The sequence below is a fragment of the Aphelocoma coerulescens genome, chromosome 6, assembly GCF_041296385.1.
Source record: "Aphelocoma coerulescens isolate FSJ_1873_10779 chromosome 6, UR_Acoe_1.0, whole genome shotgun sequence".
NCBI classification, from domain to species: domain Eukaryota; kingdom Metazoa; phylum Chordata; class Aves; order Passeriformes; family Corvidae; genus Aphelocoma; species Aphelocoma coerulescens.
In genome coordinates this window covers 25,174,541-25,199,641 of record NC_091020.1, presented here as the reverse complement: position 1 = coordinate 25,199,641, position 25,101 = coordinate 25,174,541, and the positions used below count along the sequence as shown (strand labels likewise).

Genomic DNA, 25,101 nt, shown 5'->3' with positions numbered 1-25,101 from the left:
GTTATCTATCTATCTATCTATCTATCTATCTATCTATCTATCTATCTATCTATCTATCTATCTTCTTTATATAACAGCCTGAACCCTTGTCCCCTTAGGATGTATAAGAATGATAAATTGCACTGTCACTCCATTAATTTACCCCTGTATACATGTTTTCTAGATTTCATTTTACCTCCACAAACAGAAGTTAGAAATACTTCATTTCCACTAATTCAGACCTAGTGTTGGAGAAAAGCACAGCGGTAGTCCTGCAAACAGGTTCAGAGAGGTCTCGTGCCATGGCACTCCATGCAACCTGTTCTTGTATGAAGGAAGGCCCAGAAAAACATGAGCTGAAATGTCTCCTCTGTTGCCATGGCATTCAGTTCGTTTCCACAAGCACACTGTCAGCGCTCCCACTCCTCTCTGGCTCCTACATTGACTCCTCTCTTTTGTAGCAAAAGAAGCCAAGAGCAGAAACTCCTCGGAAAAGATAATGGGAAGTTATTGCTGGGCATAAATTTACCTCAACACCAGTAATTTTAAAATGTTCCTAAGTATGAGAGTGCTGAGGCTGTAGTACCATCTCCTAAGAGTACAAAGGATCAGCAACTGAGCTGACTTTATGACTGACTTATGTTTGTGAAAGGAGCATAAAAATGCTTCTGGTCATTGCAGAGAACAAAGGTCTCTCCCAGTCAAATTCTCTGATTTTGAAAAAAGAGCAGAGATGGGATGTTTCTGAATGATAATTCCAAGAGAAGATGCTAACAGCAGTGTTATACACAGAGCCTGTCTGTTTCCTGCTGTGGTACCAGCAGGCTAAACTGACATCCTCGCTTAGTGGTAAATGCAGATCCCTTTGGTAAGACAACCCTGATGTTTGTCCACACACTTTTTGAAAAGTAAAAACATCTGCAAGCAGTTATGAATTTCTTGACATGTTGTAAGTTCATAAGCAGAGTCCTCTTAAATAATTTATTTCAGCCCTTGTGTAACACATCCTGTTTACATTCCAGAGTTTTACCATGTTAAAGTACTGGAGTCTTTAAAGCAGAACAGTCCTCCTGGTTTGCTTCATATAAACAGAAGCTATGCCTTTATATTTTTTATTTTCTGTGTATGGGATGAACTATGAAAGTGCAAAAAGGTTAAGCAAACACAACTGGGTCCCAAGTATGGATTGTACCCATGCAATTCTTTCAAATAAAGTTACGCCATTTGCTGAGATATGTGAGTACAAAACCAGAGCCTGTGAACTTGGCTGACTTTATTTTTAGTGAAAACTGAAAGAAATAAAAGCATCTCTCCATGTTCTTAGGCCAGTCCTTTGTGCTCCATCAGGGTAAGATCAACTGTTTGTTTTTGGAAGCACTGAACTAGTGACTCATAATACCAAATCTCAGTTATTGTGGTTTTGCAACATGGGTATGAGGATGAATCTAACAAATCCCAAGCATTAGTCCAGTGGAACTTAGGCTACAACATTCCCTTTTGCACAGTTTTTTGAGAAATGTGTGTCTTTGGTTAATGTTCTAACATTCAGTTGCTCTATTTTCAGTTGGGTTCAGGGATTCTCAGGCAAGAACTTTGGCTTTATCAACGATCAGACTGTCTGCTATCCTTGTGGTAATTACATCCTCTTCCTGGACATCAAAACAAAGAAGACAAGAGCACTGCAGTGTCAGACTGGCCAGGTGGGAGCCTTTGCAGCAAATGCCAACAGTCAAGTGCTGGCCTTTTCCGACCGGAAGCTCAATCCCATCATATCCATCTACACTTTTCCTGAACTGAGTAAACCGACAGAATTAAAAGGTAGTGATGTGGTGACCCTCATCATCATCATTTCATTAAAACAATGCTTTAATCATCCAGTTTCTGAGGTTGGTTTTTTTTTTTTAATAAGACTTGAAAAACAGTGTGACAGCATAAATCTCATGATGAGATTTATGAAAGGCAGTGGAAGGAATTTTCCACTGCACTACTCTTACTTGGGTTCAAGCTAGGGAGGAATATGACCATACATAATGGAGCTAATTTAAAAGGAAAAGAAAAGGAGTTAAATGGAATTAGTTTTAGGAAAATGTAGTCAGAATAAGCAACAAAATCATACTGCAATAGACTCCCAAGCAGACTGCTGAAAGCCAGATGAGAAATTCGGGATGTGAGAGGGATGAAGGGTCTTGCAGTTCAACTTTGGAGTCCAGGATTTAGTGTGTATTTTTGCCTGCTTCATGTAATTTCTCTCCATAGTTAAGTTGCTTACCCTATTCATGTTTCAGTTCCCTTGCCATTTAAATAAGGATCATGCTACTTGCTTTTTTCATGTATATGAATAAAATCATGACTGCAAAGGATTTCATGGACTTGGGAAAAAATACTTTACAATTTCAAAGTATTATTGAAAAAAATTGAAAAAATTCCAAGCAGTGATATATAGGGAACATTTTTATGATCAAGTCAAAAGAATAATCTGCAGTAAAGCAAAGAAATTAAGGGCCTGGAGAATATTTAAAGAGTTAAACTGGATATAAAGGAAGTGAGAAGAGTATCTGTGGTACTATAAAATAAAGTCTGGGACAATCAAAGACCATGTTCTTTATATTTCAGGTGATGCTCAGCTGGACTACACCTTACTTGCATTTAGTTTCACAGGCCCATATCTGGCCAGTTACTCTTCGATCCCAGAATTTGTTCTTTCAGTATGGTAAGAGTAAAAAAATAAAATTCTCTCATACCATTTGCATTTAATTCATATATTTGTCTGACTACTGTTTTAACACAGATTAAGTTAACAAATTTGGAAAACATACTGTTTGCCTTCATCTTTTTTTTTTCCCCCCGATTGATCATTGTCTGCAAACTTTCTGTACCAAAATTGCTGTTACTTTTCTAGTATTAGTAGACACCAGTCAAATTGGCTGTTAGCTGTACCAAAGTTATCTTCTACCTTCTTCCAAATTTTGTTTTTTGGAGTAATTCCAGAGCCTTCAGCATCAGTTAATTATCTGTTCACTGTTGGAAGCTGAGCCCATGCTGTTTGTGGAAGAAAGTTGCCTGCTGAAAAGAGGAAAAAGGTTCTAAAGCCGATTTGCACTGGTTTGTCCCCCTGGACTGTTCAGTGGTCCTCTTAATTACTTTTGCTTGATCTTAGTTCTGGCTTATAATTTTGCTCAGTGATTACACTAACTTGGATCACTGGGTTAGATCATAATTTTCTGTTCACTGACGTGAAATATATAATGCAGTGCAGATACAGAAAGGTAGAATATGTAATATTTTAATTGTACTGTAAAATACAGCCCTGCTCTTGCCTCCATTGCCAGCAAGCTCCCATTGACTCTGGTGTCTGAGCACTTCAAAATAAAGGAGGAGGGAGAAAGGCAAGCAAGGACATATAAGGAATAGTTGGTATAGTCTCAATTTAATGATGATGTTTTCTTGTACAATTACAAGTGAAGTTGCAGAAATTCCTGGAATTTCAGAATTTTGTAACGAGAGTAGATACTATTACAGATGCCTCTTCTTTATCCCTTCTGAAGAAGAATAAAGTTTGCTCTGAGCTCTGATCATACACAGTAGTTCAAGAAGGATGTCTGTGTATATCACACTGGAAACCAACAAAGCCTCACTGGCCTGACAGCTGATGCACTTGTCACTTACAGCAGAAGTAACACACATGGTCCAATGTGTTCATTGTGTGCTCTTAAACAAAAATGCTCCATCCTGAAAGACTTCTCTAGATTATTCTTAAAACCAGAAATACCTAGAAATGTTTAAATGCTTTATAGTAGTAGCAATTTCCAAGGCCAAACAATTTTAACCAGCTTGAATCAGCGTGTTACAACTGTCAGCAGCTAATTGTCATAAAAAACCATCCTAAGTCACAAAGAATTTAATAGCAAAATACAATTACATTAGAATATTAAGTTTAGAATTTATGATAATTTCAACAGAGGTGTGTGAGTTTACTGTGAAATCAGGACCTTAATTTTTGTGATTGGATTATATTGTGCATTCATTGACAGAAATCTGTGTTGAGCATTAGATGTCATGACTATATGACCATTGCACAGCCCCAGTACTTTAAGCAGCTAGTTTGGGATCAGAGGTATAAGAGATGTTGTATAAAGAGCTTGTGGATAACTAAAAGCTGCCTTTCATCGGAGATATTTTATCCTTAATCTTTATTCTTTTCTGTCCAAAGGAGAAGCTTAATGTCAGATTCCTTTTCAGATACATGTTTCACCATAGTTTCAGATCTTAGTAAATTATCTACTGTAAAACCCAGTTGGTGTTATCTGGTAGGTATGAGACAAGAACACGCTGACAGATCTTTAGAAAGCATGATACACTGATATCTTTAAAAGTGAGAATTGTAGTTTATAGCTTCCTGTAATTTTAATGAGGGCTACTGCATATGTATGAATAATTCCCATTTTTTTGCATATGTTATAAATGTTAATCATTGTTTGCTTTGTGATTATTGCTGTGAGTGAATTTATTACAGCCAGACTAAGGGATTATACTGAATCCATTTACAGTAGTGTATGCATTTTAGATTTTTGCTCTCAGCAATAATGACAAATACCAAAGCTATAAATGTTATTTAGATTAGCAATCAGATAGATTGTCCAATAAATTAAGAAATGGTTTTAACTATTTTCTTCAAATATTGTTAATCAGTTCTTGGATAGCACCTAAAAATGCAAATGCCATTAAATATTAGTCTGAATAGTGAAAAATATGGAAATTAAATGAGGAGAACATAAAACAGGTTATACTGGACAAAAGAAAAGTCAGTGGAAAGCAGATTCCCAGGCTTCTGTCAGCTACACATAACAGCCCCACACAAACTCTGCCCTGGTTTGTGCCCAAGTTAGTTAATGCAGCCATAGCTTGTATGTCTGCATTCACAACACAATTACTGTATTACCTAGGTAATTAATCGTTAGATAATCATAGGCTGTGATTTGTTTCCTTATTATAACACCTTCCAGCTGCAAGCATTACAGTCATTATGTTACAGATTGGAAAAGCAAGGCTGGGGTGCTGAGGAGTTAATTGTTTGGGCCCCTTTGAGTAATCATTGATGGAGCTAATGAAAAAAAAATCCATTTCTCGTGACCATTGGTCTTTTCACAGAAGGGAGTGCATGATAGTGTTTCTAAAATGTCAGTTATTCAATCATTTTCTAGCAGTAATAACTTTATGTGTGGCTAATTAACCACATCCTTTTCATTCTCAAGAGCATCTAACTTGTTTGACAGCAGAAATTTTTTGTCAGTGACGAAGTATTTGTTTTCCAAACTGGATCTTGAACATCAGTCATAATCACATCCAGATCTTTGGCTTCAATGTTTTTTGCCTGCTTAATGAATTTGATTTTCTCTTTAATGAAGGAATTGGCAAGAAAATATCCTCCTGTGCAGTGAGTCTCAGCCAGGGCTAACGGGGACCTCTCTGAGTTTTAACCCTATGAATTGGCAGCAGCTGTGTTTTGTTGCTGAGAGCTCCGTTACCATCTGGCACGTTGAGAGGTGTAAGGACGAGCATCACCTTACGCGACAGTGAGTGGAACACCCCTCAGGCTAAGGGCAAAATCTACAAGTATATTTTAATATCAAAGACTAACAACATATGTCTATTTACAAAGGATTTAGTCCCACTTAGTTCACCTAGCAATTGCAGTCAGTAATTGCTAAATCACAACCACTATAAATCTGTCTAGTCAATCAAATGAATTAAATTTATGATTTCATTTCTCAGTACTCACATGACCAGATTATGCATTCCATGAAGCTAATACTAATCAGTTGCTTTGGCAGCCTCGATCAAAAGCTGTGTTAAGGTGCATTAAGGTCGTGCCTGGACTGCTTTTCTGTAAGTGACTACATTGAGCATTGCTTTTGTAGCTATGAAATCATCAAATTTGGATCAATTTGCTCTTAGTAAGCATAGTTAAACAATATCTTGTTGTAATCACAAATTGTACCAAAAGCAGTATGAGTTTTCTATGTGATTTCCACCTTGTGTGGCTACTTAACAGGTCCAGAGAGGATGGCTCTGTCAATGCAGTTCACTGAGCACAGCAAAACTAGAATTTATTTATGCCACAATGTTTTTTGAGGTTGGTATAAAAGTAGTATGTATCATTCAAGTTGGAGTCCTCAAGGTATAAAACATATGCTTTGAGGTGGCAGCTACTCTACCATTCCCAACTGTATTTAATCTTGTTAACTACTAACATAATCAATATATTGCCACTGACAGTTATACTAATGAAAGTATAAACAAGGCCTCAATTTGTGATCTGAAAAAAATACCAAAGGTTTTTGCGCGTTTTGGCGTTACAGAATGCACATGTAAATACATAGGCATACTCACTCTTCCTCGATTACTTCTGCAGAAATAAAGCCCATTTTGAAAACAGCTTCTCTGTTTTGTATCAGCATTTACTATTCACATTTCTTCTCCTCAGACTGTGTCTTTTGCCTTTTCACAGCCCTGTGGAACTCCCTGATGGTCATGGGACTGTGACTCCTCACGAGGATTTGTTTTTCCCACCTTCTCGTAATGATGATCCATACCATGGCCCTGATTTGCCAGTTTCAGCCATTGCTGGACTGGAAGGAGATGAAGCAGAAACATTTGTGGTAGTTACTAAATTTTTTCTTTTTACTATTCCAAGTCATTATACTTTCTATACAAATAGGTGTTAATAAATTCATAATTCTTAATGCTTATTAAATAGGTACAACCCAGCAAATGGATCTGTTACCGCAAGAATATTTTTGAAACCCATTTTGACAGGAGACTGAGAAGGCACAGAGCTGCTGCATAGTGCAGTACAGTGGTGAGATGTCTGACATAGATCTTAGCACAGTCATACATCTGTGCAGTGGAGGTTTGAATCTGTATCCCAGAAGCAGCATGAAGTGTGTCAGCATTTAACTATGCCCAAGCTAAAATGACCTGCTGAAACCTTGAAAACTTATTCCCACACTAAACTGATAGTAATCCTCACATATCCCTTTGGGATTGCTTTCTTTTTGACTTTGAAAATGCCTCAGGCTATGGAAACATTGAAGGCTGTATTCCAGACAGCAACCCCTGCTTCTGAAATACATTCCCATACCACTGTCAGTGTTGGACCTTGCCATTTGTCTCACTTGTATTTGATTATTTACTTTTTATTCTCCCTTGAGATGCCTCTTTTTAGAGGCTTCAAAAGTGTTCTCATTTTGTTTGAAATTTACTTTTCACCTGACTACAAACTAGAAGTGTGAAAACATCTGGGATTCTCTTCTAAGAAAAAGACCATCAATTTCTATTTGGTGGCTTGTGATATATATGAGACAACAAAACTAGCATGCAGAAGATGACACTGGCATTAAACTACATCTTCTCAGTGGACAAACGGGAGTTCTGTATGATCAGATAGTGTGCAAAGAAGAATCAAAAAATAGAAACAGGAAATGATGTTTTCCTGACCTCATCCTCTTTTCATTGCTTCATGCTTTCACAATGGTAAAGGTTTTTAACTGCGTAACTGGTTTCCCATGGTTTTCAGGACAGTGAAGAACTAGAAACAAATATCCTATATTGATTCTAAATACATGTGAACTGCTCATATTTGAAATCACTTAGAACGTGGAAAATGAAGATAATATGTGCTCATTTGGGGCCTTGCCCTTTTCTTCTGCCTTACTGCCTCTTAGGTTATTGCAGATGACAAACTTTGCAAAACCCACTGCATTCTTTATTCTGTACAGTGAATTACAAGAAGTATTGGGGGAAAAAACAGCTCCTATATTAGGTCTGTGAGGCTTAATAGAATTTGTCCTGGAGTGGATGCTGTTCTGCTCAGTAGTAGTAGGTTCTTATGCTTGAACTCGCAGAACCATGTTGTGAACTTTTCCACATAGAAAAGTTTGTGCTATCAATGATACTAGATATATAGATACTAGATACACTAAAGATCTCTATAGGGATTTTGCATTCCCAGCTGCCTTCAGAAAAACCTAGATTTCTTTTTAGCACCCTCAATGTGATTGTATTGTCCTTATCCATAGAAGTATTTCTGGAGTACAAGTAGGCTGTTCTAACAGTCTTCATTGAAGATTTCCTTTTCTTTCAAATTAGATGGTAAATATTTTGATAATTATTTACTGTCTAGTTTTCTTAGATGGGTGTATTTTTTTGTCAATATTGATAAGGTAATGAACAACAAGTTATTTAGAAAGGAAAGGTTTTCTTCCAAAATACTAGCTCTTGTTCCTTTTGTTGTTGTGGTGGTGGTATGTTTCCCTTGTACTAAACTGTGGGTTCAGCACTGGGAGGCAATGAATCTGCTTCTGGCATGTTTTCACCTTGCTCCAGACTATGGTAGCTAAGTAATTTTTTTTAGGACTTGAATTTATTTTGCTTTGCAGCACTAATTCTCTCCTCAATGCATGTCTGTGCACATAAACTTCTAACCAAGCAGAAAAACTGAGCACTGTTAGATCTTCTAAGCCCTGACACTGGAGGGAAGTCACATGCATAAGTCCTGCCAAGTTAAGCACCTCTTTCCAACACCCCAGCATTGAAAAGCAAGCCTATTGCCAGTCTGCTTGTTTGCTTCTTGGACGTGTGTCAGTGTTCCATACTCTAGAACCACGTACTGAGGCTGGATATGTACCCAAGTGTAACCACAGCGGGGCAGCAGAGGGAAAGGAATTCAAATATCCTACAGCTTCCCATCCTTTTGTTTCTGGCATTAGATTTTTCTAGATCAGAGTTTTCTAAATGTGCTTTACCACAGAATCCCAGAATATGCTGGGTTGGAAGGGACCTACAAGGATCATCGAGTCCAACACCTGGCCCTGCACAGGATCATCCCTAGGAGTCACACCCTGTCCCTGAGAGAATTGCCCAAATGCTGCTTGAACTCTGTCAGGCTTGGTGCTGTGACCACTTCCTGGGGAGCCTCTTCTAATGCCCAGCCAGCCTCTGGTGAAGAACCTTTTTTCTAATGTCCAACCTAAACCTCCCCTGACACAGAGCATTCCCTTGGGTCCTGTGACTGATCACCACAGTGACCAGTGCCTGCTCCTCCTCTTCCCCTCACAAGGAGGTTGTAACTGCAATGAGGTCTCCCCTCAGTCTCTTCATCAGACTGAATAGACCAAATCACCTCAGCTGCTGTTAGTACAGCTTCCCCTCTAGACCCTTCACTATCTTCCTAGTCCTCCTTTGGACACTCTCTAGTAGTTTAATATCTTTCTTATATTGCAGTGACCAAAACTGCTCACAATATTCAAGGTAAGGCAGCACCGGTGCAGAGCAGAGTGGGACAATCAAGCCCACTTGAATAGACTTCATCTCTAGCACCAATTTCATTCTATTGTATTTTTATAAAACTTTTTGTGGCAAGGATCCATCATGGAATTTTTTTCCCCTAAAGAGGTGCTACTCAAAAGGAGAGAGGTTAAAAAAAATACTCAAAGGGAGAGAAGTTAAGGAAAAAAAAAGCAGTATTATTATTATTATTATTATTATTATTATTATTATTATTATGCACCGCTGTACCAATGCACACTTCAAGAAGCAACCTGGTTTGGCATTTACATAATCTTATCCTAGGATTAGCATATTTTACCTAGTTTATGTGTAAAGACGGCCATGACAGCAGGTACAAAGGAATATTACAGAAGTTATGTTTACACAGGAAGCTTGTGTTCTGCAGAAATTCAGTTACGACCTTCCCAAAGATTTGTGATGTTCAAGCCTTATAAAATCAGTGAAAATGCCTGTATTAAATGTTTTTCTGGGTGATGTAAAGCCCTATTTGCTATAGATTTATTAATGTTAGTCCTATTTGATTTATAAGGTAAATATTAATATACTTTATTTCTGTAACATTTTTCCCCTGAGAAATTAAAAATGCTTTGGAAGCATAAATAGAATGTAAGTTACTTACCAGGAATCATACAGCAAGTGCTTGGTATATTTTGCTAATGAAATCTAGGTACTTATGAATCTTTGTCCTGTGTTTTCATCAAAAGTCCATCCATATTTCCTCTTTTTATAGAAACTTTAGTGAGACAGCAGGTGTTGCATAGAATTATAGAATCTTCTTTTTTATCATCCATCATATTGTTTAGTGATCCTCACCACTTCTGCACACATGCATGGTGCTTCGAATCCTCTCTTTTAAATGTTCTCCCAAGGTTTTCTTGTGTTTTGTCCCCCTCTTCCCCTCCCTGAATTCTCTTTAATCTGGTTCTTTCTATCATGGTATTTTTATGATCTCTGTTACTGTTGTATCTGAACAGGCCACTCTGTCTTTAATAATATTTGCTGGAGAAGTTCTGTTCTTCCTGTTTTATGGATGACAGATTTATGAGAGTTATTTTAGCGAAATTAAATTCAAGGCACATGGGAAGTCCAGGTCAGGGATATATCTAGCACTTATTTGCAGTTGACACAAAGATTGACATGTTTTACAGAGCAATTTGGATTATACAATAAGATAAGCTATTCAAACAAAATGTGTTTTAGTACTCCCAGGTAGGCAAGAACCACATGTTCACGTTTGGCTATAAAGTGGAAGAATATTCTGAAAAGCAGTTTGAAAGGCATTTGTCATGGCAAGGTCATAATAAGTAGCCATTTAAATTGGGGCTTCCAGTGCCCCTCTGACATTTAAAGAAACCTCTAGGGGCTCAGTGTGTTGAATTTTGTCATAATTTTATCATTAAAAGTTTGGGAGATGCCCTTGTTATGGTGGGTCAATTTCTTTGTGAGGATAGGGAAGATACTGGAGGGATTTCCAAGCCAGGGATAAAATTGTAACAGATTCAAGTGCTGGAGAATAAATCCAGATAAATGCAAACTTAAAAATATATAGTTTTTAATTGAAAATATAATTCATCATTTAAACAAGCTTCTAGAGAGAGAGTGAGTTCACCACTTTCTCCAGACATATACTTTTTTGGAGAATGTTCTTTTTCCAGTTACTGGCTTCACTGAAGGGATGACTGAATAAAATAATGCTGATGTTAAACATGATGTCAGACTCTATGAAGTAATGATCTTTTTTTTTCTTATCTTGAAATGTATGTAACAGCTTGTCCAGATATTTGTCAATTGTTGATTGAACTTTTTTATTTTCATGCTGAAGCCTAGAAATTGTATTAAGACTTCTGTGCATCCCACTGCCCACTGCTGGACTGCAACCTCAGAAATATACATGGGCTGTAAAGAAGGATACGTTTTGGCCATTGATACTGAGAAGTACAGTGTTTCTGTTCTTCAACAAAAAGCTCCACCTGGTAAGAAATAGCTGAGTGTGTTTCATTCAAGTAGGGAGGAAAGGGGATAGGTGAAAGCTTTTTGTGCTTTCTTCTGCTCTCCTTACAGAAATTAGAAAGCTATATTGTAGAACCCTATTTTTTTTATTAGTACAGTAAAATTTGAGAATGTCTTTTGAGCTTCTGTGGGGGTGTTTTTAACACCCAATAGCTGACTTTCATTCTTCTTTGTGAAAACACAAACAAACCAAAACCAAAACAACTGTAAATACATAAAAATTGATTAAATTTACATACATCAAAATTGATTAAATTCACTATATTTCCAGGATTCCAGATCTTATTAACCAGCCCTAATAGATTAACATTAAACTATTAATATACCAGCTATTATTAGTAGTACTAACAGCTGTACTATTTTTACTATTAGTTAAGTACCAATAATTTATTTTCTTTTGCATGAAATGTTGGATAGTCTTCATTTGCTATGTTAGGTAATGTTAGAAGTGATTTTTGAGGGCTCACGAGTCTTCAAACAACAAAACTGAAGCAGCGTGGCTTAATAGCATTCCTTAATGCCAGCTCTTACATAGACTATTTTATAATGAAAACAAGGCTGTAAACACTACCAGGCTTTACTGGAGAATGTGTGAGGCACAGAGAGTGAACAGAAGATGTCTTTGGCTTCAGACAAAGGAATCTGCTTTAAATTTATTCTGGAATGGGAGGACCTCGGATTGATTGCAACTCACCAAGTTGGTTTGTGTGCCCTATAAGTATTCCCACCTGTCTTTTTTCATGGGGACCTTTGGCAGGCTGTGACTGACTAAAGTTTTACATCAAGGGCAACCCATTTCACACCTTCTTCTTCTGGGAAACCTGAGGTGTCTCCTCTGCTACATGCCACTGCCCTTCTGTGCCCATTCAGAGGGTTGCCAAAATGGAGAATGCTGAGACACAGCCATCAAAAATTGTTCCTTTGGCAACCTGTACCCCATCATCCTTTGATGGGATGGAAGGTGTCAGTCCTGCCATGGACATGAAGTTCATGCTTTGGTCACGTTTAGGAGGAGTACTGGAATATGCTTCTTCCTAGCATAGAGCTGTTTCTCTAACAAACACTGAATTAGTGGTAATAGCTAATCTCCTGGTAATCTTATTTTCTTCTGTTCACATATAGTACATGATTTTTGAAGCTGCAGCAAGTATCCCTGACTTTCACTTTTGATAGTTAACACCAAAATGGAAGGCTGCTTTTAAAACAACCTAACAAACCAGCAGTATTTCTCTTTTTGAAACAATCAGAGTGTTAAATTTAGTAAATAAAGAGTTGGAAATGAAAAGCTGAGGTGTGATCAGAACTGTTTTTGTCAGTTGAGTAGAAGGCAACAGGAATATTTGCCATTTGGGCTTTTTCTTGGCCTGTATGTTCATCTTTGAGTGCTGTCCTAAAACTGTATAACAAAATGGTCTGTATTTATATTATACTGAAGCTTCTGGTTAATTTAAAACAGGCTGCAATCTGTATCTATTTAGCAGAATGCTTAAGTGCATGGCCAGCTTTAAGCACATGCTGAATTCCTGATATGGTGTTGCAAACAGAATCGTAAGCAGCCACAACATGTCACTTAGGCATTGTTTTCAGACTGGCTGAAGTTTCCTTGTAAATGTATCTATAAAAAGGAATCATTTTTAGAAATAAGAATACCATAACTTAGCACTAGAAGGAAGATAAATCTGCATCTGTACCACTCTCCACGCCTAGTCCACGTTATCTCCTTTTTACAGCTGTAAACTGAGTAAGAGAACTGTGCCTGCTCAGTTGCATAGATGGCAGAAATGGCAGATATTGAGGAAGAATGCACATTTTTCATTTAGTGTACTGAACCTGGCCTTTTTTGTTCAGTAGAGTGGAATACAACTGACTTGTATTGCAATATTGACGTACAAACAAGGTTGACATCATAAATTGTTTTCCTTTGTGCAGAGTTCATGCAGAAAATAGCGGATGTGGTGTCCTATGTTCGTAGAGAAGCGCAGAAAAAGAAAGGTATTTCCATGCTCAAATGAAGCTAATAGATTTCTAGGCAGCACTGCTGATTTCTGGGAGTAATAATATGTGAGTACAGCTGGAAGCCACTGGTTAGAAAAACTCGTCTCACACTGGCCTCTGTAAGACACGTTGGCAATATTATGTGTGTTTACATGACAAAAGATTAATAGCTTTTGTGCCCATAGACAGCCAAATTAAAAGCCTCAGGAGAAAGTGACAGTGGAAAAATTTCTGTTTGTTCTAATTTAAATTGGAGTAAGTGGTGGTAGAAGAGGTTCCCTACTGCTTAGTTTTAGCATTTCTTTAGAACTGCAGTCCCTTGTAATTTATCTGAGTTAGGATTTAGGGGTTTGTTTCAAACACTTTGTTTTGGGCTCCACAGTACAAAAACAATAGAATGGATGAAGTTCAGCACAGTACCACAAAGATTATTGCAGTGTTAGTACATGACATACAAAGATGGTCTGAGAGAACTATGTTTGTTCAGCCTGGAGAAAAGGAAATGAGGGATTTTACTATTGCTTTAGCTATTCAATGAAAGGCTACAGAGAAGATACAACCAGACAGGCAAAGGACACTGTTTGCATCAACAGAAATTCTGTGTGTATATTAGGAAACAAATACTTTCACAGTGAAGGTAGTCAGACATTGGCACACGTAGCCCAGAGAAGATACGGAATTTCCATTTTTGGGTATATTCAAACCTTAGCTGATATGACTCTGGACAACATAATCCAACTTTGAAGTTAGTTCTGAGTTTGAAGTCGGCTGTGCTGAGCAGGGGGTTGGATTAGAGGACTTCTAGGATCCCTTCCAACCTAAATGACTCTATGATCTTTTTACTCACAAATAAATAGTAAATCATCCCAGATTTGTGTGGAGTTGTGACACATTGTTGCAATAAATTAAATTTGATATTTTATGTTGATTTTGTGCTTTTAGGTGGCAAACCAAACAATCTGCAAAAACCAGTTTTACTTGCCATGGCATTTTGTAATGAGGGACTGTACGCAGCTGGAAGTGTAAGGCATCCTTTATGCTTTTAACTTACTGTGTGAAAATCAAAGAACATTCAAATGGAGTGAATTTGCAGAGTTCACTGCAAAGACAGGAGTTAGGAAAAAGTGAAGGGCTGCAGGACTATAAAGGTCCTTTCTGGTGCTGTCTATATTCACTTTGTGAAGACTTGACACAGGGGAGCAGAGCAGGAAAATATTCTATTTTTGTAATCAAAGAAGCAATAAAAGAGGACAATCCTGGTTTTATTCAAGAATGTTGTAGAGGAACAGAAGAGAAGGATGGACAAAAAACAGGAAAGGAGAGAAAATGGCCAATGGAATTGCCAAATTGTTTTGTGCAAAATCTAACTCAATATCCAACCCAATCTGACAATGCCATTGTACATTCGTGCTTAAGAGGGGGACAAATTCTTACACTGTCTCAAAAAGAACATGAAATCTAAAGCATTAGCTGATGTGAGAGCCTGTTGTTATCAAACATGGACTGTCACTAAGAACTGTATTAAAGAACACCTTCATGTTCAATAGATTTATTATCTCTGTGTAGAGTCCTTTTGACTTAAACATACTAAAGCAAAATGAGACCATTGGGGATGGGTTGCAGTTAAACACTGCTACTCCAGGGATTTTCAGATCTTGCAGTTCAGTTTGCCTGATAGTATAAGTGACATAGACCTCATGTGGATTTGTACTTTTCTGCACAGGAGGGCATTTTAATCTTTTATCACATCAAAGAGCTGCAGTATGAGATGAAAATCTGTGCAGATATCTCACAGCCCATTTCCAGCCTCATATTTTCTCCTGATTACACCAGTCTTCTGCTTATCACTGACCAGGTACAGCATTTGAGATAACAGCACTACAGAATGGGATATTCCTGTGACTTTATATGAATATGCTGATACTATTAGTACAAAACATCTAATGTAATCACACAAGTCAACAATTTATATCAGAGGTGAACATAGTCCATTCTGTGTTTCCACTGAAAATTGGAAAGACTTTTAATGAAGTGCAAGAAAATTGTCTCCTACAGATGGTGGACTATAAAGTACCTAATGTTGAGATTTTCCAACAGGAATCCTTGTGTGTGTGCAGTTGAGTACATGCTCAGGGTCTCCCATGTGTCCAAGTCATGGACCTACTGGGCATGAACTCCAGGCTTGATGTGTGCTTGCACAGGGAGAAAAGTGTAGTTTGGGTGTGGCAGATCTACTGTGACTCTGCAGTAGAGTTGTTCTCTATACAGACATGAAGTTTTGTGTTGGTTTAGAATATTTATTAATTTCTGGAGTCACATGAGATTTGGCATGTTGAAATTATTTTATTAAAGCAAGTTTGAGAAACAAAACTTCTTGAAAATGTGATTAGATGGATTGCTCTAAAATGAGCTAACCTCCTCTTCAGCTAGGGTAACAATATAATCCACTAAATTCAGATTAATCCTACTGGGCACTTTTTACCTCAGGTTAGAGTCAAATATAAAAGTTCAGAGTGAAGCTCAGAAAGATGGTGGGGTATTTTTAAGTGTTTGAAAGCTTTTAATGAAAAGTTTCATAGCCAGTGATGGATTATTTCTCTTTATTTGTCAGGGGACAGTCTATAGTTACAAACCTGCCCATAGTGGAGAAGCTGTCAAACTCTTGGACACATCCAGCAGTTGTTTTCTGGCAGCTGATTTTCTTACTCCAGGGAACAACTACTGTGTGGTAAGAAATTGCATTATTTCTAATATAGAGCAGTGGCTCTTTTCAGGTAACCAATATGTTGCTAAGGCACGAAATGAAAAGCCTTGCAGAAATCAGGACTGTTCTGATATTTGTTACAGTTGTGTAACTTCTCATTAAGGAAGTAAATGGCATTCATTCTGCTATAGCCTATAAAGGGGTCAGAACTTGCCCTAGAATGCAGGTTGGGTCATTTATGCTGTATTGGTTCTGCTGCTGATTTGTGTGACCTATATTGTTCAGGAAGATAGCTGAGCAAAAGATGGATTTACTTCAGAGAACTGATGTTGTCCAACAATTGCTAATGATCTTTTCAGCCTTCTGCACAGGTTGGAACATCCTGAGAGATACTTCTGCTCTGGGTCCAGGGAGAAAGAATGCCTTACTCATGGACCTGTCCATTCTTAGAAATTCCTTGCTTTCATTGTCTTTTACTCCTGAAAGACATATATTTTAGCCAGAAATTCATTTCCAGGTCATGAATTCTCCAAGAAGCCAGCCTAGAAAATCTGGAGTCATAGTCAATTAAGTTGGCTGGATCTCTTTGTTCACCATTAGCATGGGAACGCTGAATTTTACCTGACTGTGTATGAGTAGTGTGAAGGTTGAGTGATCTCTAGCCTTACATTACTGAGGGATTACAAAATTTCCTGGATATAAGAAGAAATCAAGTATTGTTTCAATATCCATCATTTTTCTTGTGAGAAAACAAGACCTCTCCTCAAGGCTTTCCTGTGCAAAGAAATTTATAAGCAGGTTCTTCTATTGCAGTCAGAATGGTAGGAGTGCTAATATTGATCAAGCTTCCACATTTTGCCCTAAATTGTCTCATTCTGCCTAAAGATCATTCCTGTATGTGCAGGAATGCACAAAAAATATTGAAAGTATTCCTTAAGCAGGTGTACCTTGCAGCAACTGGACTTAATGAAAAGCTAAATAATCCCAAGTGAAGCTAGTAACCCTTAATCTGCTATGCTCAGAGATTAGTTGAATTTATATTCTATAGGAGATCACTAGTCACTTCCAGACTATTTGGTTATTTCATCCTCTTTTGACTCTCTTTTTCTCTGTTCAACAGTCTGTAACAGTTTCAGGTGAAGTACAAGTTTGGTCCTTGGAAGATGGAACTTTCCTCAGCAAGCTAAACCTTGGTATTGAGGTACATGAAACCAGGATCTTATATTGTGACTGATACTTAAAATTTTTATATTTTTCTATTGATAGCATAATATTCTACAGATTTGGATCAACCAGTGCTGAGCAAAGCTCAGTAATGTCTTTGAGCAACCCATGGATGAGATTTAAAGAATATTATCTTTCAGAATGTTTCCTTGAGCTAATCATGTCATGTGTTTACCTTGACTACAAAGCAGAGGAAACATTTCAGCCAAATGTCCTAGTGATGTGTCTTTAAGCACATCTTTGTAAACAATATCTAAATTTTAATTTTTATGGTATTCCTCTTTTTTTTCTTTTTAATGAGTAACAGAAAAGTTTTGAAGGTATAAAAGCTAAATGCCTTGACTGATACGAAAAACAGGTTTTAAGAATTGAGTTGATAAAAGTATTTCAAAGTGTTAATGCTTTGTCCTGATTTAAGATGTATTCAAACCCTGAAATCTGACATAGTAAGGAAGAAAATCCCTTTCTGTAGCAGCTGTACACACAACAGTGCATTCACTGTTTTATTTAGGTGAAGCTTCTTTTACTTAAAATCTGGAGAGTGGATATAATGGTTGTTTTTTTTCTGGAAAGAATAGAATTAGCTTTTGATGTGTAGCTACAAAGCATAGATTAAATTTCCATGATGGCTCTAAAATACTTTCTTTGTTAAAAACATGGTTTTTAAATAAACGACTTGGGTTTTCTTCTTCAAATTTTAGGGACTTTTAAATAGCAAAGGAAATTTCATACTAACAAATAGCATAATATATAAAAATATGTTGAACTGTTAAGTATGTTCTACTTCTCAACTAGGCAACTTCTATGGCTTGCTGTCCCTCCTCCAACAGTGTTGCTGTAGGGACCCAAATAGGTCAAATCTGTTTCGTTGATGTTACCAAAGCTGAAGCTCCACGGGTTGTTCACAAAATTTTTCTTTCCAAACTTCCAGTGCTGTCTTTGCAGTAAGTATCTAGTAGGGTAGGAATATTGTCAGTTTATTGCTTGAGTAATGATATTGGTTGAACAAAAAAAATGAAATTTTTGTTTTACAAATAACCAGTTAAAATATTTTAACAGCTTCTATGTTTTTCCAACATATTCTGAACTGCTTGCAACAGGTAGTAGCAGGATTTATATAAGAGAAATGTAATAAATCTGTATTTTAAGAAGGTTTAACTGAACACAGGAGATACTGAAGTGTAAGATGCTTTCTGACAGATCACCATATGCAGTAACTATTCACAATTCCATGTATCTCACTTTAGAGGGTTATTTATCACCGAATGTAAATTTGAGGTTTTCTGAAGTTAAGTTTAAGCCTTTTGGTCATCTCTTTTTATTTGGTGCATTTTTGTTACCGTTGTTAATTATTCATTTGCTTAAAGTTCTGGAATTTACCAGTCCTCTTGTCATTCGCTCTAGTGATCTAAAAGGCTTTTTTTGTTTGGTTAGGGTTTTTGTTGGTTGGGTTTTTTTCCCCCCAGTTACTGAAAAATCTGAGGGTGTATTACTCTACTTTGCAAAGGATACAATGGATTTTGAACTGCTAAACTTTAATATAAATCTGCCTGTTATTTGAGACTCAGATGTATCTCTTTTCACAGCTACCTAAGACAGAACTTTAAAAATAGATACAGCAAGCAACTTGTTCAAAATTCAGTCAATGCAAAGACATGTTTTTTCAAAATAATATCAAGATCTGTATAATAGTTTTATTTCTAAAAAAGTGAATGTAAAAGAAATTCTGACTTAACAAAGTTGTTAATGCAGACTGCTGTGGAGTATGATCAGCTTTAGATTGACCACCCCCTCAATTAGAAACTGCACTCATAGCACTGCGCTTTATATCAGACCCTAACTGTGTAAACCCAGAAACTGAAATTTGTGTTTATGCTCTCAATGAAGTCAGCATGTTAAGGGAGTGAAATCATTTGACTCTCTTTATTGACTGTATTGAATTGATTTCTACTTGGATTTGCATTTTACCTAGTTATGATCAGAGGGGCCAGTTCCTCATTGCAAGAGCTACAGAAGGACACATCTTTATTCTAGATGCTCGTCCATCAAAATTATTCCAAGTTCTGGGATATATAGGTAATACATGTAACAACGTTCATTACATTTTCTTCTCACTATTTTCTGAATTTTAAGTGTACTTGCCAGTCAGGCTAAGCCGCTCACCTTCATTCTACTTATTTTCTGGGAGGACTAAACATATTCCTCCCACTTATTTTGTAAGGACCAGAGTTCTTTTTGGGGTTTTTTGTTTTGTTTTGGGGAGGTTGGTTGCTTGGTCGGTTTTGGTTTTTTGCTTTTTTTCCCCCTTTGTAATTTTAGTTAGCAAATGTACCAATATTACCTTATTTCAGAGTATGTATAAGTCACAGGGAAAAGAATGGATTAGCTGACAAACTGATCATAGCTCCAGCACAAAAGTAATAGTGGTAAACTAAAGAATTTTGTGAGAATTTGGATTAAAAAACTGTAGATTATGATCATTGTGTGTAATCTCCTGTTACAAATTTCTACCACAGACATCTTTAACATGGGGACTGCTGAAATTGTCAGCTTTGCTGATTGATAGTGAGGAATAAAATACAATGAATTTTAACTCACAAAAAAATTTTGAAATTTGTGAATTTATTTTTCCAAAACCAGTATTCTTACAGATAATATCTGTGTATCGACATTCACCATAATTTTAAGTATAAAGGACATTATATTACCATTTTAATTAATTTATCTCCTTAAATAATTTTTGTAATTTGCCTGATCGTTGTCTGGATGGCTTGTTAGAGGAGGGGGTTTCTGTGCTTTATCTGGCAGTTACCAGCAGACAGCCTCAAAATTGCTACAATTCAAGCTGGAGGTAAATTCAGATTTGACTGTGTAATGTAATAATAATGAGCTTGTGCTTAGGGATTCCCAGCACCCAGTGCCTCAAGCAGAGTTGAGTGCATGCAGCACTCCTGAGCTGAGATGTATTCCAAACTGGGATCTCATTTTGTGTCACAGGATAGCTTAGTAAAAACAAGGTTACCATGCTTCAGTAACAATTTCCATTGATGTTCCTTACCTGCTTCAGTACTGGCAGATGAAGTGCTCCACCTTTCTGTAATTTCTGACTTAAAGAATGACTTAGTTGAAGTGATGGTACTTCTTAATGTAGCAGAGATCCAACAAGCACGACTGGAAATTTTTCATCTGTCTTCAGCAATTGCAACAGGTAAGAATTGCAATATATACTAACTTTTTCTAGGGCAACAAGCCTAGCATCAGATTTTTAAGTTACTTACGTTTAATTTTTAAAAGGCCGTACATTTTACAAACTTTTCAAAAAGTAGTTTTGTAGTTTTCAACAAAGTTAATATTTTCTTTAAATATTCAGTAATATTAGATTTTTTTTTTTGTGCCTATTTTTAGACATATAAAATGGGGCTTTATTTTCAAAGTTGCTGAAGATCTACAGTTATTGTCTTCATTTCAGTTTTATATCAGGTGCCTCGTCAGTCTTAATTTCAGGTGTCCCTTTAAAGCTCAATTTAGGGAACCAAAAAGAATAAAATGCCCTTTTGAAGATGTGAACTGCAGTGTTTTAACCAATACCACTGTGTGTTCCTCATGGCAGAGATTCCTAAAATAAGTTCTAGATGAAGGCAATGGTGACAAGAACCTTCATGCAAACTAATTAGCACTGTTGACGTAATACTCAAGAAGCAGAGTAAATTAGTGTATGCAAATTGTCACAGCACTGTGGTTAAACTGTTTCTCGTACTTCTTTAGAGCCGGTAGAGCTATTGCCCTGCTTCACTGCAGTGTGCTACATCAGCACAACTCCCTGAGTTGGTGTTAAATCTAAGTCATGAATTCCCAATCTCTTCCCTGAAAAGTTACATCACGCTCACTCCTTGCTGAGGATCATTTTCATAATTACATGATAGAGAAAGCACCTGCATTAGTGGTAGTGATGCCTCTTTCTCCCTCTTTCTTTTGTCAATCTTTTAGATAATGAGAAGTATGTGAATGAACAAGGAATGTTTAATGCTAGTGACTTGAAAAAGGAGCGATATGATCTGGATTGCCCTTTGAGCTCAGCAGTCAGATTGAAGGATAACATTGTGTATGGCTACTGCACCTGTGCACCTTTCATCTGTAAATACCACCTCTCTGAAGAGGTAATTCTCTGCAGTTGCTTTACTTTGGGTAATGGTTAAATACCAGCAAACAAAGGCTGTAGATGAAATTAATATAGCAGGATATTATCTTAAAGAAATCCTCTCTCCAGTCAAAATACCTGTTCCATACATACTCATCAACTTTTAGTATCCTACCACTTGCTCAGAAACCTGGCAAAAATAATGTCCTTGTCCTATTATATTGGTTCTTAAAATCCACACCACTTGCAGGCACTTCACATGTGGCTTCTGTGCTGGAGCTGTGGGTTTGTGCAGGCTGCTGAGTGACCTGGGCATGCAGCTCCTGAAGGGGCTGAGCCATCGTGAGCCCAGGACTCTCAGATGCAAACCCAGCCCAGCCTCACAATGAAGTAGTGGGAGCTTCAGGAAGCCACTGTCATTGCCTGCTGAAGAACTGCAGCTCTCTGCAGCACACAGGTCTCCCAGAGTTTAAGAGTCAAGGTAAGTAAAAAGGTGAATTCTAAAGGTCAGCATTCCTCCTTGACATGTCACATCCTTTCTCAGCCAAAAAATTCCAGGCTCAAACACACTGAATCCAGACCCTTTTGCAGAGATGAGAGGCAAATCAGCAGCACAGCAATGGCACTAGTTCCTGAGCTTAGTAATCCAACAACAGTTTAAACTGCAGTGTTATTAAACCTGTTATTATAAACCTGTGTCATTATAAACCTGTCATTAATCTTCTCAAAATGGCATAGATATTTCATAGATATCATCTGAACTGCTGCTAACCTTTTGCTTGTTTGGCAGAATAAGTTGGAAGATCCATCAGTATATTCATTAGAAAAGAGGATTCCTAGCAATCAGTTTGGATCAGGTTTGCTCTGTTTATCACCCAACAGCCAGTGGCTGGCAGCAGCAGCCAAGGATGGTGTTTTGTTTATCTACAATACTTCTACTCTGGTAGGTGGGCGTCTGGGCACAGGCTTTGTTTGATTTACGTGAGACAGAAGTGTGAAAATTACTTTCCTTCACTGTAAACTTTTCCTCACCTGAATAGAAGGTGTTTGAGAAAAATTTGTGTTGAACATGGACTGATACAGCATTATACAGGACCATTGTTTTTTTAATGAATGTGTATACAATCATAAAAACCACTTACTTCCTTCTTCAGTAAATCTTAGTGTAGATAATTTTGCTGCTGTTCTTTATCTCCTGCAAAATCAATATACTACAAACTTGTCCCATGTGTAGTCGAACCTTTTAAAGTTAAAAACCCTAGTATTTTATGTACTTTGTGTTGCCATTTTGGACTGACTTTTATCTAAACATAAAGAAACATCAAAATATTTTAAAAATTTAAATAATAAAAATAATTTAAAGACATATTCTGTTATAAAAATATATTTGCTGATACTGCTTCTATGACTTCTCTAGGATATACTTGCTCAAAAGCATTGTCAGTCATATCAAGGAGGGGGAATCAGATCCATGGTATTCTCCCTGGATGGCAATTTCATCCTAGTTAACGGTGAAAATGATTGTGCCCTGGTGTGTCTGAAGTGGAAGTATGTATAAAGTGGCAACTAATATTAATTTTGTCATTTCTTGTATCCTGACAGATTAATTTTTGCATCTACTTGTGATTCTAGACTTCATTTTTCTTAGTCTCAAAGTAAGGAGAAGAATTGGATAGAAATAAAATCATTCCTCTCATCTTTAGAGGCAGCTGGCCTCCCTAGCTCGAAAAGTATTGCAATTTTGGGTCTGATTCCAGCACAACATACAGGAGTATTTTCTGGGAAGTATCACCAGTAGTGATACTTCTTATCATTCTCAAATCAGCTCTGGAAAGGGCTCCTTGGGGATGTAAGGGATGTAATCTCCTGAGTTACTATTTTAACTCAGTGATAAGGAGACATCACAGCTTTAATGGGAATTCTACTGTGGCTATAGAGAGCTCTTAACAGACATTAGGAGTAAGAGACACTTGAATGTACAGCTTTTCTGTGGTAAAATCAATGTTCAGGTAGATGCATAGATTAAAGATGACTCTGTCAGAGCAATTTTTTAATATGGGCAATCTGTCTAAGAATTTTTACTTTTGTGGAGACTTCACTTAATTATGCAATTCTAGAACTCAAACAATACAAAAATACTGAATAGGCATTTTTAAATAACTTAATAGTTGTGTTATGAGTATTTAATACTTTGTCCTTTTCTATAATATACAAAAAATACATCAGTTCCCTTTCTGTTTACCAGGGAGATAAAAGAAACTGAAGTAGAGGAAGCTGCTCTTTACTGGCAATCTCTTCTTGAAATACTGAACAAGTCTACTTCAGATGAAAATTCATTTTTAAAATCTATGCCAGAATTGAAGTTTGACCCAGAGTCCACATCAAAATCACTTCCAGTAAAGAAATTTAATGTGTTTTCTTTATTTTTATGGGGGGAAAAGTTTGATCATTATCCTGAAATTGTACATGATAAAAATTGTCCTTAATCCACTGATCCTTTTGTTAAAGTGGAAGAATAACTCTGAGGATAGGCTGATTATGCTTAAATAGTAATTTGCAGAAGAGTACTATCAAAGAAATGGAATATTTATGGGAAGATGACATTCACATCTTCAGTTTCACTTGATTTCCTAAGGCACAGAAAACTCTGTGAAAGTCAGTTTCTCTTCACGTGAAGTTATGTGTCATTCCCAGTGAGATGTTACTGCTATACATTGTGTGTTACTAATTCTGTAAAATGTATTTTTCCATTGGAATCAATCAAACTTGTGATTACAGAGATTAGTCCAGTTGATCATTTGACTCAAAAGGCTTTGCACAATAGCAAGGGTTTGCAGGATCAAATCTGGGTATTGGTTAGGCAACAAAAATGTAACACTCTAATCTGGTGGTGGTGGTGTTTCTAATGGGAGTCCACTTTTTCTTTAATTTCCATCTTTCTTTCACTCTCTAAGTACCTGAGCTAGACGTTTATATCCTTAATTTCAGGAGGCACCACTGAAATCTTCCAGTGCAGAGGTGGCAGAAGAAGATGGAAACGTCACAAATACCAATGACATGACATGGATAGGCCAGAAAATGCAGAAGGTACTTTCACAGAACAAGTACTAATCGAAGCCAGAGTTTTCAAGGGTCATTAGTTACTTGGGGTGCTAAGGTATTTGCTGTAAAGGGATCTAGTTTCAAAAGCTTTTCTCACATTTGGACTTCTCTTCAACCATTCTGATCTAGACTTCTAGAAATTCTAGGTCAAGGTTATAAACACATCAGAGAACGTGCCAAGCACAATAGGAGCTCTGAAGACCAGAAGAGCGCTTCTACACAAGGAGTAAAGAAAAAAAAGCAAAGAAAAAAAAAGCCTGACAAATTCACTTCTTTTGGAAACTTATACTTTTTTGTCCTAAATGTCAAAAAGTTGCACAGAAGATTATTACCAGAAACCAAGCAGGTTACTCAATGAAAAATGAAAGCGGTGAAAATTTTCAACAACGAAAAATCTAAGGATTAAAAAGTTCTGGCAGTAGGCTTCATGCAGGTCAATGGGTCTATAAGCATTGCACTTGTAATTACGTCTTTCTTTAGTATTTTCTTTTTTTCAAGCACTGTTGCTGTACAACCAGTTTACAGTGTGACCTGACTGTAAGATCTGTTTTCTCTTGTGCAATTCTAAGGATATCCTATTCAATTAGGGTTGTATCTATTT

At 37.0% G+C, this 25,101-nt stretch overlaps 1 protein-coding gene across 1 annotated transcript in view; it reads left to right on the top strand.

Annotated features, from left to right (window-relative positions):
* CFAP43 (cilia and flagella associated protein 43) overlaps positions 1-25,101 on the top strand; it is a 43,247-nt gene that overhangs the window by 468 nt on the left and 17,678 nt on the right. Inside the window, 18 exon segments of the mRNA XM_069019968.1 lie at positions 1,544-1,797; positions 2,593-2,689; positions 5,385-5,552; positions 6,488-6,638; positions 11,150-11,300; positions 13,267-13,329; positions 14,275-14,354; positions 15,056-15,187; positions 15,944-16,060; positions 17,157-17,237; positions 18,056-18,204; positions 19,233-19,336; positions 20,328-20,468; positions 21,248-21,417; positions 22,189-22,341; positions 22,816-22,946; positions 23,644-23,794; positions 24,387-24,485. Coding sequence (XP_068876069.1) covers positions 1,544-1,797; positions 2,593-2,689; positions 5,385-5,552; positions 6,488-6,638; positions 11,150-11,300; positions 13,267-13,329; positions 14,275-14,354; positions 15,056-15,187; positions 15,944-16,060; positions 17,157-17,237; positions 18,056-18,204; positions 19,233-19,336; positions 20,328-20,468; positions 21,248-21,417; positions 22,189-22,341; positions 22,816-22,946; positions 23,644-23,794; positions 24,387-24,485 — 2,392 coding nt within the window.